The sequence below is a fragment of the Martes martes genome (assembly GCF_963455335.1).
Source record: "Martes martes genome assembly, chromosome: 1".
In the NCBI taxonomy this organism is placed as follows: domain Eukaryota; kingdom Metazoa; phylum Chordata; class Mammalia; order Carnivora; family Mustelidae; genus Martes; species Martes martes.
In genome coordinates, this window is record NC_137888.1 from 3692034 (window position 1) to 3712059 (window position 20026).

Below are 20026 nucleotides of genomic sequence, written 5' to 3' on the forward strand. Positions count from 1 at the left end.
CAAAGGGAAAAGGACAGCCCATTTATAAGAAATGGAAGGAATGTATTAAGGAGCCAGGTTCAGCCCAGAAATGTCCAGACGGCTTCGTGAGAGCAAGTAACTGAATCCATTGCGATGTTAGATCAAAGGAGAAAATGTATTTATCTCCGTACATGCCGAGATGACCGTTGACTTTCCCTGCGTTTTTCTAATTTAAAATCTTAACTAATACGTGATTTATGGCCTCTTCTTTAATAAGCTAAAAGAAATCACTGTAAATGACAAAGACCAGAAGGGGTCCCAAGTGAAAGCCAAGAGGAAGATACCCGCTGTTTTGTTCTGGAAGCACGAGTAGTGCACTTAGAGGAGGAAGGGGGAAGTGTCTGAGTACGAAAAGGCTGAGGCAAAACGAATTATTACTTGGAGGTGATAGGATTGCCTACCTAGACAACCCAAGAAAATCAGTTAAAACTACCAGAAATAATAATAGGAAACTCATGTAAATAATATTTCAGTAAAGTAACCGACTCTAAAACTAGAAATCACTTGCTTTCTGAGGCTTGAACAATGAACAGCCAGAAACAGGACAGGCAGCAGGTGTCCCGTGTATGATATAAAGAGCTTTTATGAATCAGTAATGAAAATACGAGCACTCTCCCGGAAAACCGGGAAGAATGTCTGGGCTAGAAAACAGAAAAGCCAAAACTGTAGGTAGCCCGAGACTTCTAAAGACTTGTTCGAATCAGCAATAGTTTAAGAAACACAGATGTAAACACAAGAGACCGTTTTCTCACCGTACAAGTTGGTAAGGCGTAGGCGGGTGGCGACGGCCAGTCGAAGTATACATTGGAATGACCGCTCTGAAAGTCCTCAGTATGTCTCAAAAAAAGAAAAGAAAAGGAAAGGAAAGAAAAGAAAAAAATCTCTCAAGTGCATGTACCTTTTGTCTGACGTGTACAGTCTTCCTAAGGAAATAATCACACGGTGCGCACAAAGCTAGGTCGAAGGGTGTTTATCTCGGCTAGTCTGTAATTATGAAATGTTAGACACAACCAGGCCATTATTAAGGGTTGGTTATTAAGGATCGGATTAAAGAAAACCTCCAAAGGCCGGATAGGAGGAGACTGGATAGCTGTTAAAAGGGGGCGTTGCTTTGTACCCTCTGACCAGGAAAGGGGTCTGATATCTTCAGGGAGAAAAACAGGTTACGAGAGGAGCGAGATACATCGCGGTCTGTGTTTTGTTTTTCGATAATTATATAGCTACGCTTTTGCATACAGGAACTATGAGCCACGTGTGGCTCTTTAAGTTTGAATTAATTAAAATACAACAAAATTCAGATCAGGCCCCCCGCGGGCACGGCCGCGTGTTGAGCTCACGGACGCCATCCGTGGCGAGCGGCTGCCGTGTCGCACAGCGCGGATGCCCCGCCGTCAGCCAGAAGGCAGCAGAGAGCTCTCAGATAACAGCAGCTGCGGGGGGGGGGGGGGGGTGGAGGATAATCTTCAGACCGTTGGAGATGTGTGTTTCTTTCTAGAGTCAGAAAAAAAAATACCGTTTCAAGAACTAATAAAGGATTCACAGCACTTTATTTTCCTTTCCGCAGTGAGTTGAACGCCAAGTCGAAGGAGTTGCACCTGCAGGTGTCGGGGGGTGAGCGAGCCTCGGAAGGTGGGTGTCGGGCGGGTAGAGGGAGGCCCTGCTCTCTGGGAGGGGTCACTGACCGGAGGGGGCCCCGAGACGCCAGGAGGGGCGGCCCCGCCCTGAAACCTCGGGTCTTCCAAGGTCATGTTTGCTTCCAAGTCCATTTCAGTCATTAGCAAGGGCTTACATTCTGGGAGAATATACTCAACTGGTTTTTTGCCTTTTTTTTTTTTTTAAACAAATACCTAAACTCTTTTATTCAGCGATTCTTGGCTTAGAGAAGCCCCTCGCAGCCTTCTTAGACTTAATAGACCCGTTCTGTAGTGTTCCTAATTGTGGTAAAAGCATATAACACAGACGTTCCCATCCTGACCATTTTTGAGTGTAAAATTCACCGGCATTAAGTACATTCCCACTGGCGTGCGACCTTCAGCACCGTCCACTTCCCGGATGTTTTCCTCTTGCTGGGCTGAGACCCTGTCTTCCCCGCTCCCTCCTCCCCCAGCCCCTGCCACCCCTCCCCCAGCCCCTGCCACCCCTCCCCCAGCCCCTGCCACCCCTCCCCCATGGTGCTTTCTGTCTCAATGGATCCCGACTCGCTTTTCCTTCTAAAATAAGCCACAGCAGCTTACACTGGACACATGCTTTAGAGACAAGAAAGCAGCAGTTAAAGGTAAAATCACGAACGGGAACACGGCCTGTATGTTTGCATGTGTGTAACTCAGGAGTTTGGGAATATATTAGGTTTTTAAAAATGCCCATAAACATACCAAAATGAGGAGAGGGGGCCCTTCCATGGCTTATCCCGCTAAAAGACCAAGCCATTGGCTTGTCTCCCAAAGTTACAAAGACACAGGGAAAGGCAATTCAAATTTCTGTTGATTAGCAAGAATTTTCTTTTTTACGATTTTAAGTTTTCAAAGATTTATTTTAGAGGAAGAGGAAGGGGCAGAGGGAGAGGGAGAGAGAATCTCAAGCAGACCCCCTGCAGAGTGCAGAGCCCCACCCCAGGACCCCGAGACCGTGACCTGAGCTGAAATCAAGAGTCGGCCGTTTACCTGACGGAGCAACCCCGGGCGCCTCCCCCCACACCCCCATTAGTAAGAATTCTGAGCCAATTTCCTTGGTTCTGTTGTCTTGGGATAAGATCCGAGAGGTGCCTCTGACATTCCAGGACAGGGCGCGTGGTTTGACCCCGGGGTGGGCGGACGCTTGCCGGGAGAAGCCGACCCCCGTCCATTCCCGAGGCACTGCTGCTGTTGGCTCCTTTGGGGATCCACTGCTGTACAGCTGGATGGGATCTGTGAAGTTTCACATTAAAAACAAAAACCAAAAACAGAACAAAGGACTACCGCAGAACCTTTACCAGACTCCCGGAGTTCTGACATCTTGCCCCGTTTGCTTTATTATCTGCGCTCACACTTGGTGGTGGCTTTTGATTTTGCCTGCAGACGCCCAGACGCAGGACACACATGCTGGAGGGTGAATCTGTGAATGTTCGAGGGTATCAGGCCCTGCACCCTTCTTTCTTTGGGGCATTTCCTAAGAATAAGGACATTCTCTCATACGTCTGCACCGGTTTCCCCGACCTGCCGCCCGTGTTCCCCTTCATCTGCTGGGCCCGCGTCCCGTAGAGCAGTTACCCCCGCTCCCCCGGATCAGACACTGCCTTCTGTCTGCTGTCTCTTAGCCCCCTGTGGTCTGGAGCATGTCCAACGCCTCTCTTTGTCTCTGGTGTTCTAGAATGTTCTGAAATGTTCTGGAACGGGAGGATGCTGGTGCAGACCGGGTGCACACTGGGACTCTGTTTTGTTTGCGGTGGTGGTTCCCGCTGACCCCTGCGCCCGTGGAACCCTGTGGAAACATACCCTTACTTGTCTCCTATCTTTTTAGCCATATTGGCGATGACGACCATTCCTTTGGATTTGTTCAAGAAGCAGCCGGCTGGGCCCCAGAGCTTCACGCTGACCGGCGGCTCCTGCGGCGGCTCGGTGCTGGGTTCGGTCACCGCGGAGGTACGACGTCATTCTCTGCTGCGGCCGAGCTCCAGGTTGACCCGCTTGAGATTAGGACCATCTTTACCTGTCGGTCCGTCTTACGTTTTCTTCAGCGGCAAACGGGATGCTCACCTAAGAGGAGCTCCTCTTCCGTCCCGTGCATTTCTAGACTCGAATGGGACACTCTGTGCCCACAGTCGTGTTGACCGGTCTGCCGCATGGGGAGCTTTCCACGATGCCGGGTCCCATGGGCCTGACCCCAGAAAGGGCCCTTCGATGTCGCTGGGTTCTCCAGCCTCAGTGCCCATCGCCAGGCATTGCGTGACGGGGTCTGAGCCGGGGTCTTGTCACCCTCTGTCGGTTCTGGGGAAACCCAGACTGACGGCCGGGTGGCTGTGGTGCTAAGCGGGGCTGACCGACGAAGCCAGGGGTTACGGCACGGGAGGGCAGCATGCGTGCCCAGGGGTCGGCGTGGGCACAGGACCAAACGCGTAACCGGCTTTCTCTGCAGTTTTCTTACCTAGAACCCGGTGAAGTGAAACCCAAGACCCCGCCACCTACTCCTGCCACAAAGGTCGAAAAAGACCGCACGGTGATGCCCTGTGGGACCGTGGTCACCACCGTCACCGCCGTGAAAACCAAGCCTCGCTTTGACACGGGGAGAGCGTCCCCGCTGAGCTGTGGTGAGTGCGGCCCGGGGGCGCCTCAAGGTGGCCGGAAGCGCGGGCTGCCGGGGCAGGTGTGGCCCCGACGGTCTCGTGGTGCAGGAAGGAGGGAAACGGACAGACTCCCAGCTTCCCGCTTCTCAGCCGGTCACCTTCCTCTGTTGTCAAACGCGCCGCTGCCGAGGCAAGTTCAGCTCGAGCGCACGCCGAGCTCCGAACCTGGCCGTGCGGGGACGTGATCTAGTTCAGTGAACTTCCCGCTCACGCTCCCGCGGGGACGGCAGGCCCGCTGTCTTGAAACCTTACATGGAGGCGATCAGTGCAAGTTCGGAGGAGGAGAATCCGTTTTCTAGAAGGGCCCGGGGTGCAGTCACTTTTGATCCAGCCGAATTCTGCACCCGTCTCCCCAGTCTCTGCCCCAGAGACAACCTCTGTGTACGGGCTTCCTGTTTTGTTTTCATTTATACCGAGTTTCTGCTTCCAGATAGATAACGTACGATCTTCCCAGAGTCGGTTTCCTGGCACCGCTGTTCTTGACTACGAAACAGAGAGTGAAATTCTGGCTTTTGATGAAAATTTCTGATTTTAATTTTGATTTTTAAAAAAAATTTTTTTTAAAGATTTTATTTATTTATTTGACAGAGATCACAAGTAGGCAGAGAGGCAGGCAGAGAGAGAGGGGGAAGCAGGCTCCCTGCCAAGCAGAGAGCCCGTTGTGGGGCTCAATCCCAGGACCCTGAGATCATGACCTGAGCCGAAGGCAGAGGCTCTAACCCACTGAGCCACCCAGGCGCCCCTTAATTTTGATTTTGATTTTTGATGAAAGTTTCTGAAATTTTATTTAAACCCAGGTTCCCAGCATCCTTTTGGGTACTTGCCCCCTCATACACCCCTGCACACCCCCCCCCAATGAAAGACGGTTAAAAATATCTGAACGGCTGGGGTTCCGTGAAAGGTGTGATTTCACCTTCCGCGAACTGTAGGGTCAGGTGGCTTTTGGGGCCATTGTGATCCGGATTTTCTGCTGGCAGAGTCTCCCCTGAAGATGCCTGTCAAGGTGAAGGTCATTGAGAAGGACATCTCTGTTCAAGCCATCTCCTGCCACGGGGCTCCTGTCAGTAAGACCTTCTCTTCTTCGGATACAGGTAACGGGCCGCGTGCTCACCGCATCCTTCTCCCTCCTTCCAGGCTCCTCTCCTGTCTTTCTCATGTGCCCCCAGGTCAGCATTTCCTTTTTGGAGTTTGGGAGGCGCTGTTTTGAGCATTAAGAGCGGAAGGGGGAGGAGGTTGGGGGGACGGAAGCCAGGCAGAGACCAGGGGTGGTGTTAAGTTCTAGCAGATGCTTTCACAAAATAAACATAAAATCCCAGTTTATGCCTCATGTTATAAAATTTCTGAGCATGATTTCCCCCTTGCTAGGTATGCCAGTGCTATGACTAACATCCAAGAGGCAGGGCCCAGGGTTGTAACCGTAACGGCGGCTTTGTTTTTCTCTCCCATTGCCCCAGAGAAGCCGCTCGTTAGGAGTGGTCGCCCCCAGAACTCTGCTCGCAAATTGCCCATTTTTATGGTCACGTTCAGTGTCTCTGGAGAGAGGAGTTCCTGCCTCCTTAGGTCAAAGCCCGATCTAAACTTGGGGATTACGTTTGCCCCCTTTGCTCGGGGGTGACTTGCTGTCGAGGGAGGGCAGGGGGGCTCCTTCTCTCCGGCTCACCTCCCCCCACCCTCTCAGTCCTGTTTCTGGTCTTGCCAAGGTCAAGGGTGAGAGGAGGAAGAGAGGATGGGGGGCCAGGGAGCTCTCATCTGATGGGTGCTGTCTTAGGACGGCTTCGGATCCCCCAGCCTGGTGGAGCGGACGCTGCCTGTCCCATGGGGGTGGTCACGGTTCTCTGGAAACCGCAGGCTTCCCCTAGCTGCAGTCCCTAGACGCAGGCCGTGTCCCTCCGCTGGCTGGCCACCCCCAATGCCCCTTCTGCCCCTGGCGGAGCATCCCGCTGCCTCAGACTGCAGGGACCCCTTCCCCTGCACAGGGCGGACGTTCCTACCGTGGGTTTCTCTCCCGCTCCGTGGGCAGCAGAGCCAGCCCCCAGATCCGCTCCCTGGGCCGCCTGGGGCCACTGAAGCCCTCTCGCGCACCCCCAGCACCTGGACAGGGCTTTGAAGGACAGCTCCGAGCCACCGGGCCTGGCGTGAGGTGTTGGGAATGACAGTGCCGTGCTCCCCTGGGGAGTCCTCGCCAGCCCCCTCCTCGCGAGCCTCTCCCTTTGCGCTGCGCGGTGGTCAGGCAGTGTGTGGCCACGTCGGCCCTGAAACGGAGCACCTGTTGTCTGTAGTCCAAGCTGAGACGGGAGACGCCCCTGCTAGCGTCCAGCCCCCCGATGGCCTTGTGTTTGCCTCTGCCCGAGCAGGAGCTGCCCCAGGGAAGGGACGGACAGGCACCAGCTGGGGGTCGGGGACCTTGGCCGTGCTGCCCCCCAGGCTGCCTGACATCCCTCCACATCTCAGGGGCACACGCCTCACAGGGTGAGGGGATGGGGACATGAAACACTGTGCTCTGAGCCCTTCGCAAGCCCCTGCTAGGTGTCCGGCCTCCCACAGGTGTTGCAGGGTACGGACCACGGAAAGCCGTGGCCGTTGTGAACGAGCTCACAGCCCGATGTGCTGAGCCGCGGTCGGGAGGGGAAGGAGTAACTGCATTGCCTCCCAAAGTTCAGAATCTTCTGAAAGGTCGGAGGTTTTTTGTGGGTGGGTCTTCCTGCTTTCGTTGTCTCCATCAACTGTAGGGAGGTCTGGCTGGCACACAAGGAAGGGCAGAGATCTGAGTACACAGCAGTGAGCGCAGGGAACCATCCAGAAGGAGCTGTAGGCCGAGGAGGGTCTGTGAGCCAGACCTGGCCCTGTTCGTAAACTCCTCGGAGCCCGACCTCGTGCGATGGTGTCCACACAGGCTCCGATGCAGGGGACCGAGGCCGCCGTGAGTGCTCACGGCCCGGGCAGGTCCACAGAGCTTAGCCCGTTTGCTCTCCGGCCCTTTGCCGAGGAGACCTGGGGGCCCTGCCTGGGGGCCATTTCCGTCAGCCCCGCAGGGCCGCAGGCTGGAGCGTCGCGTGCTCAGGGCTGCCTTCCCTCCCGCAGAGCTGCTGGTGCTGAACGGCTCGGACCCCGTGGCTGAAGTCGCCATCCGCCAGCTCAGCGAGTCCTCGAAGCTGAAGGTCAAGTCCCCGCGGAAGAAGAGCACCATCATCATATCAGGGGTCTCCAAGGTGCGGCTCGCGCCCGGCGCCTGCGTCCCTCCGTGGCCGGGCTCCCTCCGTGCAGAAGGTGGCCCGAGCTCCCGGTGTGGTCCAGGCAGCTCCGTGCCGAGGGCCGGCGCCGGGGGTCACCCGTGTTTAGGCCGCTCCCCCTGTCGTGGGGAAGCTGGCGGGCTCTGGCCCCGGGGGCTCTGGTTGGTGAGCGGCCGGTGAATCGTGTGAAAAAAAGCTATTGAGAGAGAGAGAGACTGGCCTGAGGCCCCCATCTGGGGACAGAGCTGTGACCCTCTCGCAGGCTGACATGTCCCCAAAACCCTGAAGGTGTTGGCTGTGAGTGTGCTTTTGCAGTCAGAGACAGATGGTTTAAATGTCCCCTGGCCGCCGCGCGTGCGCTTCCCCGTGCCGACGCTGGAGTCCATCGTGGGCCCCACGCAGGCCGGGCCGCTAGAGGGGGCAGCCCTGCAGGGCCAGGGGCCACGCGAGGGTCCCGTGCACGTGGTCAGCATCTCCGAATGAGCAAGGGGACTGCGGGCAAGGAAGGGGTCGCTGGGAGATGGGGTCATTGTGGGGGAGGGGAGCAGGAAGGCTCCGAACCCAGAGGGCAGGGCAGTGCCTGGAGGGTAGGAGAGCGTGGCCGTCTACAGCTCATGCCAGGGTGGGTCATGGGAGGTGCCAGCACGAGTTCCCGGTTCTGCCACTATACGCAGGGCCTCTGCCTGGCGCCCAGGTACCAGCTGGGCCAGCTCCCCCGCTGCCCAGGCCCCCAGAGTCCGGAACCCCGTCCTCTCGCGTTCCCGGAGGCTGTATCTCGGACTCACTAGGAACTGTGGCTCTGTAAGGGGTTGTGTCCAACCCGCGGCACAGACGAGGCTTCACGGAGGCTCAGATGGCCCCGTCCTCAGTCAGCGGGCACTCCGCCAGCCACGTGCGGTGGCCCGTGGTCAGGAAGCGGGCGGCCCTGGGGAGCCCCCGCCCCTTGCAGTCACCTTCCCCCGCCTCCAGCCCACCGGCCCGAGGGTTAGGGTAGCACCTACACCTGTCTTCGGCACCAGGAGGTCACACAGAATTCTCAGGCCGCCGTGTGCCTGCCGATTGGGTTCTGCGTGCAGAGAAAAAACTCCCGTGAGAAGTGTTCACAGACCAACCGAAGGGACAGCCCGCTTCCTGCGCCTCCCGGGTGTGCTGCGGGCCACTTGGGCGGAAGTGTCTCCCTCCCGTGGGCCCCCCTGCTGGGGAAGGCTGCTTCCTCCACACCGCTCACCTGTGACCTCAGGTGCCCCTCGCAGACCCTCTGTGGCGAGGGGAAACCCTCAGTGGCTGCGTTTCAGTCCCTGGGAAACCCGGCCATGCCTCCTGGGGGAGCTGTGGGCTGGTGTCTTCTCGCACTCTGGAATCACCCTCAGGACCTTTGCACGGAGCTTTTCATCTCTTCCAAGCCCGCGGCTCCTTCCATCTGTCCTCGCCACCATCCCTCATGCTGACTTCTTTCTTTTGTCCTGGGACAGACCTCACTCTCTCAGGACAATGCCGCCGCCCTAATGCTGGACTACTCGGCCTCCATGGACAGTGCCCGCCAGGAGGACACCCCGACCCCTGGGGGGGCGGCTGCTGCCTCCGCCCCGCTGCAGGAAGAGACCTCCGCCCCAGCCCCACCGGCCCTGGAGCCCCAGGAGGGCGAGCTAGACTCCTGGGACTTGGACAAGGAGTCCCAGGCCTCGGCGTGGGGCAGCCAGGCCCCGCTGGACCCCGACGGGGACGAGCTGTCGGAGAGCTCCCTGAGTGTCTCAGAGCCGGGCACTGCCAAGAAGCATAAAGGTACCCGCACCCGCGCCCCCAGCCCACCGGCCCACCCACTGGCTTTTCTCTCCTGCCCGTCTCCAAGCTAATCCTCAGTTCCCATCCCTGGCTTCCCCTCACTCCACTGCCAGTCCGCCCGCCCTCGGCACCCCGGCCCAGCAAGCAGGGGTGCGCCCACCTGGAGCCGGTGGGCAGGCAGCATATTCAGCATCCTTCCCTCTCTGCCCCAAGGGCAGCACTTTCTGGTCATGCCTAAAGGCGCCCTTTCCTCTGTCGGCACTCTGCCCGCCCCCCCAGAGTAGAACCCTCCAGAACGTTTAGAGGGGGTCACCCAGCGACTCGGCACGAAGCCAGCAGACCCCGGGCTTCTGTGGCTGTGCAGACTGGCCCCTCTGCTCACTGTGCCTCAGGCTCATCCCTTCAACTAAAACCCGGCCCGACCTCAGTGCTCGGACCTGCCGGGGTCCGAGGGGAGAGACGTTCCCCAGGAAAGGAAGCGATCAACTTGCCGTGTGTGTAGTGACCAGTCATCCTGTCCCGAGGATGACCCGTTGTTCTCCGTTAGCACCACATCGAAGCTTTGCATTTGTAGACTTTGTCCGTGTGTGGTTGACTTGTGCTCTTGCACGACAGTCCCCCTAGAGCCCCTTTCTGAAGTGAGACAGTCCAGGGGCTCGAGGGCCGTTCTGGGTGGGAGGCTCAGGGAGGCTCAAACCTCCTGGGCCTCGGCTCCTCTGCGCGAGGCTGTGCGCACTCCCAGGCAGGAACAAGGCGATCCCAGTGCAGAGACAGGACGGGAGACAGACGCAGGCGCCCGGTCCCAGCTGGGCCTCGTGGGTGCCGCTCAGCACGAAGTCCGCGCCCCTCCCCTCCCGGCCCCCGAGAACGCAGACTGGAGGCCGTCTCGGTCACTCCCGAGGCCGGGGAACCTGGTTAGCAGCTCTGCGGCTGCCTCGCTCTGCTCCTCCCTTCCTGCCGCCACGGTGACCGTGCGCCCCCTGCGCCCCCCCCCCCCCAGGGGACACACCTGTGTCCTGAGACCGTTTCACCGGCCACAGCTGGGGGCTGGGGTGCTGCCGCGCAGCCTACAGGATGGTCTGGCACGTGGCGGCCCACGTCCCTGGGGCTGAGGTTGAGGACTCTGCAGGGGGGTCTGCGTGAGCCACACCCTTGCTGAAGCGGAGAGGGCACAAACGGGGACCCGCTGGAAGTTAGGAGAAGGAAGAGGACAGGCTCTCTAGGCCACGCAACAGAGATCAGACCGTGGGCCTCTGTGCACCTGACGGCCCGAGTCAGACTGACCTGTGCGTGGACCTCTGGCGGCTCCCTTGTCCCGGTTCAGAAGGGGCAGCCCAGGTTATGGGAAAGGTGGCCCGGCTGTGGGTCCACAGGGCGGCACACACCCCCCCGCCCCCCACCGGCCTGGTCCGGGGGCCAGCACCGCCCCAGGGAGCTCCCCCAGCCCCGAGGAAGCAGTGTGCGCTGGGCAGAGCGGAAGACGAGGTGCAGGGTGGGGCGCCCCTTCCTCCCCCTTCCTTCTCCCAACGGCCAGCAGTCCAACAACCCTCCAACCTGCCCTCCTGCCTTCACTGAGAGGCCGCGCCTCGCTGACCCCGAGTCCATCCAGAGAGCCCCGTTCCCTCCTCCGTGGCTTCTTCCTTCCGCTCTGCTTTTCCTTCCAGAGAGTTCTTTCCTGTGGGTTTCCATCCTGGCTGTGCCGTGGCCATGCTTCTCCTTCCCCGTCCCTGGCCAGGGGGAGGGCACCCCTCCAAAGGGGCACTCTGGGGGGCCCTGGGTGCTGACAGGTGTGCTTGACGCTTCCCCGGAGCCTGGGCCCGGGGGCCACACTGCATGTGGTGGCGACGGTGGTGTCGCCCACTCCGCCGGCGCTGCAGATTCGTAAAGGGACATATTCGGCGGCGTTTCCAAATTTGCTTCTATCCCAAGGTTTTCAGGGAGACCTGCACCCTGCATCTCTAGGAGATGTCAGACCCGCAGGTAATGGCGGGTGATGGGTGCCCACTCGTTCTCATACCCGGGGGTTTTCACTTTCCTGCCTGGGGACCGAGGGAGCGGCTGTGGGGAGCGTCCTCTCCTTTTTAAACTGAAGCTCATTTTCCGGCCGGAGAACCACGCATGCCGCCCTGTCCCAGCGGGAGTTCCCGCAGGTCCCCCGAACGGCGGGCGTGTTGAGAAGCCTGCGATGTCGCTGGTTGGACACGCGCGTTCTCCTGAGGCTGCAGCCAACACAGAAGTCCAGTCCCCAGATCTGGGCTTCTTTTTAGCGTCACCAAGTGTCTGTGTGGTCGCACGGCAAGGGGAAGGCGTGGAACGGGACTGTGGACTTGGAGGTGGTTAAGACGGGAGAGTCCGTGTTCTGTGGACTTTACCGTAAGGAAGAGCAAACAGATGGATGGAGACTTTGACAAATATTAAGGAGTGAAAAAACCACCCCCCCCAGCCCCCAAGCCCGGCCAGATGTCCTGCCCCGTAACGTCACATGCGCACGGGCACGGCACCCCCGGACTGTCTGTCCTCCTTGTTTGGCTCCTGTGTACTTTTCTTTTAACCTCTGACCTCTTCCTTCCCGTCATCTTGCGCTCATTCCCTTTAACTTAAGAGGATCGCTATGCCAACCAGAATTAATTGCCTACACAGTAAGTTATTTTTGTCTTATTGTTATTTATTTATTTATTTTTTAAATCTGCGTACAGCCTTGCCGTGAGAAAAGCCTATTTTGCAAGAGCAGGAAGCAGATTCCCCCTTCCCTTGCTTTCCTGTCCCTTTGCAGCGTGACCTACCCGGGCTGCTCGTTTCCCCGTCTTCCTCCTCGGACGTGCCCTGGTCCCGTTAGCGTAGCTCCTTCGCCTCAGGGGTCGGGGCGCTGTCGCCGGCTCAGGGGACAGCCCGCCTCAAGCCCGGCCGAGTGCCCACACACCGCTTGCCTTCGCCGGGCCCTGGTTCTAACAAGCGGTCCCTTTTCTAAACGGACGGTCTATGGTTTGGCTTGACTCGCAGAGCTGTTTTGCGGGCAGCAAACTATGACGTGCCCGGTGACTCTGGTCACTGTCCTCCGACCTCTCCGATTTTGAGACGGATTCTCCGGTGATCTGTTCACGTCTGTTAGGGTCCGTGGAGCCGACGAGAGTAAGTTTGCAGTTATTTGCTGTCCTAAAGCTCCCATTTAGAGGAATTATTTTTTTTTTTCCTATTTGTTTGTTCTTTAGCCCATTTGTGATTTTTTTTAAACCTTGCTAGAACCAGGGGAAGATTTCTTTCTTTCTCCTCTGTCCCCCATTTAAGATGCTGGGGCTGTTTGTTTCAAACTCCACGTACCTCCTCTCCAGATTTTACCCGAAGGACCCTCGAAGGCTCAGGTCTGGGCGGGCGAGATCTGATTCTCGCTCGTGCCCGCTGGAGCGGCCGCGACGGTCTGCAACTCCGCTCTGTAAAACCCGGACCGCTCCAGCCCCTCCTGCTCAGGCCCTGTGAACGTCCCCATCCGCAAAGGTGACAGACTCGGGGGGCCCAGAGGCAAGGGTGACGTTCCAAACTGTTAGTTACTGTCTGAGCCAGAGTTCTCTAGACAGACGGGACCACAGGTGCTACGTTTCAGGGAAGCGGCTCACGCCATCCTGGGGCCTGTCTGAAATCTGCGGGGCGGGCCGGGCCGGCTGGACAGACCGTCGTCTTCTCCCCGAGGGAGCCCTGGGCGTTGGCTCTCAAGGCGCCGAGAGGCTGGGATGAAAGCCAAGCCATCCGGGTGATGTGCTCTAGTCCGGCAGAGCCGAACGCACGGTTAACCTCCCCTCTCCCGAGTGCCCTTCCGGGACAGATGAGCGCTGGACTCAGTCTCCAGGCACGCTGGATGGGGAGATGCCGGGGACACAGCAGCTCGGTCCCGGGGAGCTGAGGACGTTCCGTTCCCTGTCCCTTCCCAGCTGACGGGGTGTGTGCCGGCGCGTCTGTCCTTGCCCCCCACACCTCCACGGAGCGGCGGGGTCCGTGTCCCCTCCGTGGCCTTGTTCCTTTGGCTCTACTTCCCCCAAAGGTCCCTGTGATTCGTGCCCCAGTTTAAACAGATCTTAAGATTTTTATTTGGAAAGGATAAAGACATGACCTCTGTTCACGCTAGTCGTTCTTCACATTTGAGGAATTAAGCTGTGGGTCTGGGAGGGATTTGCGTCCGGTCTTACACGTGCTCCCAGCACGTCAAGACTGACAGTCTCCAGAAAGCCCATCCACGTCCGTGCTGGAGTGCAGGGCCCTGCTCTGGGATGCTCCGAGGACCGAGACCCATCCCACTCCCAGGGGGCCTCCCCGGTGACCGCCCACACAGGTGTCCTTCACCAGACACCTGATCGCCCCGTCCCCCGGGTGGGACCCGTCCCCTGCCAGCTCAGACAGCAGGTCTCACGCGCAGAGGGGAGCCAGGCACGAGCACACAGGCTTTCTGCCCTGGGGCCCTTGCTGGCGGGGTCTGGCACATCACTGCCAGGAATAAGATCCCCCTCAGACGCCTCTGGGAGACAGGAGCGGGCCTCCAGCCTACAGATTTGCAAACCTCAGCCCCTCCTTTCACACGATCCCTCCATCCGAGGTGGCGGCTGTGTCCCCATAGAAGCCGTGACAAGTCATGTCAAGTTATGGGAAGTCACCTGGTTCTTGTACGAATACGGAATAGTCAGATTTACCAAAACTGCCGACCTGCTCGGAGAGCCTGTGTGGGGACGGAGGCGCGGCAGGCAGCGCGTTACAGGCCCGGCCCGTGGGACGCGTGGGAGCAGACCTTAGCTTGTGGGACAGACCGCAGCGGGCACGAGCGTTTCCGGTCAGTACAGCACATGGGTCTGCCCACTGTCCTGATTTTATTCGCAGCCTAGAAGTCCCTGATAATTCATCTTAATATGGCAAGAATTTGAGTTTTAGTCGTTTCAATCTTGAAGTTTTTTTTTATTAGAGCAAGTCAGCATGCCTGCGCGTCCACGGGGACGGGCAGAGGGAGAGAGAATCCCAAGCAGGCTCCCCCGACTTAGCACAGAGCCCGATGCGGGGCTCAATCCCCTGACCCCGAGATCATGACCTGAGCCAAAACCAGGAGTCGGATGCTTAACCGACTGAGCCACCCAGGCGCCCCAAGTGCAATTTCATTTAAAAGAGTTAAAGTGATGGCTTAAAAACGTGTAGATTCCCTTTCTAGAGAGCTATGAGCACAGCCCCCTCCTGCCCCTCTCCGTGCTCCGGTTTTCCTCTGAATCTGGGGCAGACCCATGCTTCCCAGCAGCCAGATGCCGGTCTGTCCCGCTGCACACAGCCTTGTGCTCAGAAATGGACGGTGTCCCGGCTCTGGAGGCCAGAAGTCCAGGGGCCTCCTGCCGGCGACGACGGAGATTCTGCTCCGTGCTCTCCCCAGGTTTCTCGTGTCCACTGGCGTCCTTGCCCTCCCCTGGCTTGTGGAAGCGTCACCCCCATCCCTGCCTCCGTAGGCGCTCTCCCCGTGGGCACACCCGCGTCCACAGTTCTCTGAGTAACGACACATCCGGTTAGTGGAGCGCCCGCCCGGATTTACTGTTGATGAATCCCCTCTGTTGTCTCTGGGTACTCGGGACCCCAACCGACGAATTCCAGAGGGACATGATCCAACCCAGAACAGCACCCGCGCTCACACCCAGCCCCTGGCTGCAGACCCCCCACCCAACTTTCAGTGCAGGGACCCCTGGAGTGGGCTCTGGAGACGCGGTCCTCTGGGACTGCCTCTGTCTCTGCTGGGACTCCCCGCCTTCCTCTCCTCTTTCAGGGGGACCCCTTCTTTATATGCCCTTCAGGGACCCCAAGCTGAGCCTAAAGCAGGTTCCTGCAGAGCGACCCCAGGTAACCGGTCAGGCTGGAGCCCCTCCCAGTGCCTGGGGCATCCGACAGGCTGGGGAATAAACCAGTCGGCACCAGGGCCGCTGCCCCACTAGCTGGGCTGCAGCGTCAAATCCAGCCAGTGCCAGTGACTGGTGGTGTAACAGCCCCCAGCTAGGGATTTTTTGGAACACAGGCCACTTCTTACGGGGATGGGACCAGCTCCAGGAACAGACACTCGTGGCCCCCAGATGTAGCACAGCAGGCCTGTGACGAGGGGAGAGCCACGGACACGTCTGTAGTCCCCTTCGTGCTGCCTGCCCTGCCCGCTGTCCTGGAAACCCCTGCACACAGCCCTCCCCATTAGATCCTTGTACACACATACTCAGGATTCTGCGTAAAAGAGGCTGTTTGCTTATCTCCAAAGAGAAAATGGAGAAAAAAAAAAAAGACCTTTTCAGTACCTTTGACCAGGTGACACTGGGCTTCTGCCTCGGGGCTCCGGAGCTCTGGGGTGCGCCCAGCCTGGACAGAGCGGAAGGGATGCCCGTCCTTCGCGCCGGGTCCCGCGAGTGGCCTCTTGAAGTCACGGGCAGGCTGCTCGGATGTGCTGACTGTTCAAGTCCACACGCGGGGCTGGGCCCGATTCCACCGCTGTCCACTCGCATTCCGTGCGGAAGAGCCGGCAGGTGTCCCTCGGGGTCCCCCCAAACAAACGTTCAAGTATTTGTTGGCTCGAGCGCGAGAATAACGAATTGCCAAAGAGCCGTAGAGCCTCTCACCTGGACGGCCAGACGGCCTTGTCCAAAGCCGCCGGCACCGACACGCGGGTGTGATGACTTCTGGGCTGGTGGAAAGGCGCTCTGACCCCTGCTGGGGTTTCCACAGGCGGGGCTGTCTTTTCTGGGGGCGGGGGGCCAGGGGACCCGAGGGAGGGACAGCCCACCGCCATTAGTCTTGACTAGGAGGCCAGGGGGAGAGAGGTCTCCCCGGGTTGCACCTGACAGTCCAGCTCACGGCTTCTGGGCTCAGAGTCTGTCCATCTGAAAACTCGGGGGTTGGGTCCAGGCCAGATTCCAGCAGCTTCTCCCGGGTGGCTAGAGCACCCGCACGGCAAGGTCAGACGCCGCTCTTACTAGGGCCGCTCAGATGTCCTTGTTTGCTTTCATCTTGGACGAGTAGTCCCCGCGCTCCCGCCACAGCCCACCTGACCGGCCCCTGTGCTTCCCCCTTGCAGGAGGGATTTTAAGGAAAGGCGCAAAGCTGTTCTTCCGCCGGCGACAGCGACAGAAAGACCCCGGCATGAGCCAGTCGCACAACGACCTCGTGTTCCTGCAGCAGCCGGAGGGGGCCCGGAGGAAGGGGGCGACACTCTCCAGGATCCTGAACAAGAAGCTGCTCTCCAGACACAGAAGCAAGGGTGCCGTGAACGGGACCCCGGCGGACCCCGCGGCCGGGCCCCTGCCTCACCAGGACGCGGGAAGACGCGGGCCCCCCTAACCACCCGCCAGGACGGCGCGAGAGGGCCTGCACACTGTCAGATGGCCGCCTGGTCTGGCTGGGGTAAAGGGGAACGGAACCCCCAGTTCCTGGCCAGGAGGCTTCCCCCAGAGATGCCTGACAAATTCCGATTTGCCACCAGATGCCCAGGGAGACCCAAAGCTCTGCTCCCGCCCAAGAGCGCAAGTTAAATGCGAGAAGATTTACGTTAGGAACTAAAGAACGTCCTGGGATGGACGGAGATGGGGCAGGTGCGGGGACTCGGTCTTACCCCCGCTGCTACGCTCGGACACGTAGTACCTTGGGTCTGCACCAGGACCACGTCCCAAAGAGGAGGTGTCCCCCTGTGCTGTCACCGGGAATGAAATGGATGAGTCACCTGTCCTTGCGGGTGGCTCGGCATCACGGTGCAGTCAGCCCTGAGTACGGAGAGGTGGGACAGAGGCAGGACTTGGGGTCCGCAGTGAAATTACGGTGGTAACGGGGACACTATGACAAAGGAAGAGGACAGTTGCCTTTGGTATTAGCCATAGAACTTGAAACCATATGCAAACACTAAATTCTGCGCACCTTACGCCGAGCACTCCTGGTGTTTACTCTGAGCCCGTTTGCAAGCAGGGAGCTGGCAATCCCTGTGTGGTTTTACGTGTCCCTCTCTAGTGTCAAAAGTGCTGGGGGGAGGGGGCTCTCCAGGGAAGCTGGGAGCAGTGACAGCCAGCGCCACGGCGACCACGCGTGTGCGCACACACACGCGCGCACACACACACACACACACACACACACACACGGTTTCTCTTCCATCCATGGCCAGTTTCCCAAACGCTGCCAACGGCAGAAGCAGAGCACTTGTAGGACAAGAGAGGAAGCTGTCTGTCGTATGTCTCAGGAGTCTTCAGGGTAGAAGTTTCATAACAAACGGGCCCAACGTCGCGTCCCAGTCCTCTCGGGAGCTCTCCAGAATTCTGCCATGAAGGGTGCGCCGCACGTTTTCGTCCTTGTTTTGGTTTCCTGTGGGGGAGAGAAAAGATAAACGCGGCTTACCGCGTGCATGTCCCTGCGTACCCCTCAAGCCACGGTCCTTGTCTGTCCGCCCGTCCATGTGTCTGCGCCGCCGGCCCATCCGTCCAAAGGGGCCACTTCCAGGAGATGAGCTTGTCAGGGCCGTGGTCGTTCCTGCGAAACATCGGATGGCTTAACAAGATTCGCTTTCTTCCTGCAAGATTTCAAGGGCTGTCGTGAAGGCTGACCTCTGTCCGGGATAGGAAACTGGGGGGGCTCCTCCCCACACGTGCTTTTGTTGATCCTTAAACCCGTCTTAAGGTAACAGAGCCACTGCCAATCAAAACCTTCCCGAAAACCCAGATCACGGAGCTTTCTTCCTTTTCCTTGAGAGCGAGATTATAAAACCACATGAACACTATTGGAAATGCACACTCAGAAAGCCTCCGGTGTCCCAGGAAGTTACCAGGTGACTGTAAAATGAGTTTTTATAGGGGACATTCTGATTTTTGTCGGCATGAAATGGCACGGGGAACTCCACCGTGTCGTCATACCAAGTCAGTCCTCGCAGCCTGGTGGTCACTACTCGTCTTTTTGGAACACATCCGGTCACTCTGTTCGTTCTTACTGGAAGGACCCCTGCCTTTCCTCCCGCGGTAGGACGCCCTTGGGATAGTCAAGAATTCTTGGAGGACGTTATGTGTCAGACTTCAGGCACAGATCAGAAGTTCTTAGCAGTTTTTTGTTTGACTTTGAAGTTCAGATCAGCTCAATTTAGCCAACGTGACGGTATCCGAGTTTTACGCTGGCACTTTCTTGCGCTCAAAAAAAAAAAAAAAAAAAACCGTCTCAGGCATTCCCATTCCTGACTGACCCCAGGAGCATTTGTTCACTTTCATCCTTTTGCCAAAGGCTCTTGTTTTCTCAACTTCCCGGTGACTTGAGGCCTCTTCTGGGTCCCGGGTGAGCGACAGGTGGGCTGCGTCTGTTCCGCGTGGGACGCAGGACCACAGCGTGAGAGGTGGAGAGCGGTAGGGAGATGCGTGTTTCCGTGTGTCTGTCGTATCTCTACGCAAGATCCAGGAGCTCCTCCTCGAGACGCGCACACATTTTCTCCATCTGAGGGCCTTTCCTGAACTCGCAGGACACCTGAGAGAGCACGGAAGGGGTGGGAACAGAGCCCCGTGGGAAAATGGGCCGTGTTGATACCGTGGATGCTGCTTTCTTGGCCGTTTAGCCCGGCCTGTGCTTTTGCGGTGTCGGTATTTGCGTGGAAGGAAATGGGAAGGTTACACGTCAATTAAGGTTATACACCAAATGCTAAACGTACCAACCCATAAGTCACCTCATTCCCTTGCCTTTCCTTATGCTTTAGTGGCGCAGGGGCTCCTGATTCCGTGTTTCGCTCATGGTATTTTTGCAGACTCATGTTTCGGAGCGATTTCGCACACACGCGAACAGGAACGTGTCTGTGTCTGGAAGCGGGTGCTCACGTTGGTCGTGAGCTGGGGCACTGCCCTGTGTTCAGGGATGTCCCCATGTTTGCAGAGGAACGCGAGGGAGCCTGCAGTGTGTGTGTGTGCGCGCGCGCGTGCATGCACATGTGTTCACAGTGCAGCAGTAGCAAAAGCGCCGATCTCACTGTCCCGTCGGAAGCCACTGTGAAGACAACGGTGTAACAGAGCACTTTATGTAAATCCACTCCCATGTTTAAGTTTAAAAGCAGCCCTTGATGCCTCCTGAGAGCTCCGGGGCCGGTCGCCGGCCACCAGCCACAAGTTAGGTGCCCGTCGCGGCCCCTGATTGGTCCTTCTGGCTGCCTCTACGGAAGACGGTTGCGAGTTTTCTTCTTGAGCAGAAAGGGACGTGTTCCCGCCTGTGGCTGCCAGCAGCCGCCGGGGTTTTCCTGGCAAGAGCCTCACAGTCCTGACACCTTAGGGCACAAGCTGGGGGCCCCCGGAGGTCAGAACGTTGATGTCCGCTGGGTGGAAACCGGTCTTGCGCTGGCGTAGACCCCGACGCCGGGCCCTCCCACCCTGGCCCCACGCCTGCTCGGGCCCTATTACCAAAGCACCTGGCACGGACACACAGGTGCTGCTACGTTCTGCAAAGCAAACTCAGGTCCCCTCCCGGCCCCCCTCCTCCCGTTCCTGTCCCACGTGACAGGAGGCATCCGGGGTACGTCGACCCGCCCAGTTCAGCCAGCTTCCAACTGCTCAGAAACGTACCATTTACAAGTCAGCCTTGTAGGCCGCCCTCCCCCAAGGTCACATCAAAGCTGCGTTTTTTAAAAAGGAAACGAAAGGTTTTCCAGGTGTGTGGCAAGGTCTGGCTTGACGCTCAGTGT

The 20026-nt window shown here is 58.3% G+C and overlaps 1 protein-coding gene across 2 annotated transcripts in view; it reads left to right on the forward strand.

Moving 5' to 3' along the window:
• The window catches only part of C2CD2 (C2 calcium dependent domain containing 2), a 49157-nt gene extending 30654 nt beyond the window's left edge, over positions 1–18503 (forward strand). For both annotated transcript variants that reach the window (XM_080826138.1, XM_080826139.1), the window contains 7 exons: positions 1586–1650; positions 3517–3638; positions 4132–4303; positions 5317–5430; positions 7421–7548; positions 9042–9351; positions 16418–18503. In XM_080826138.1, the coding sequence (XP_080682264.1) occupies positions 1586–1650; positions 3517–3638; positions 4132–4303; positions 5317–5430; positions 7421–7548; positions 9042–9351; positions 16418–16680 (1174 nt within the window). In that variant the 3' untranslated portion in view covers positions 16681–18503. The remainder of the gene's footprint in view (positions 1–1585; positions 1651–3516; positions 3639–4131; positions 4304–5316; positions 5431–7420; positions 7549–9041; positions 9352–16417) is intronic.
• Positions 18504–20026: the final 1523 nt, after the last annotated feature.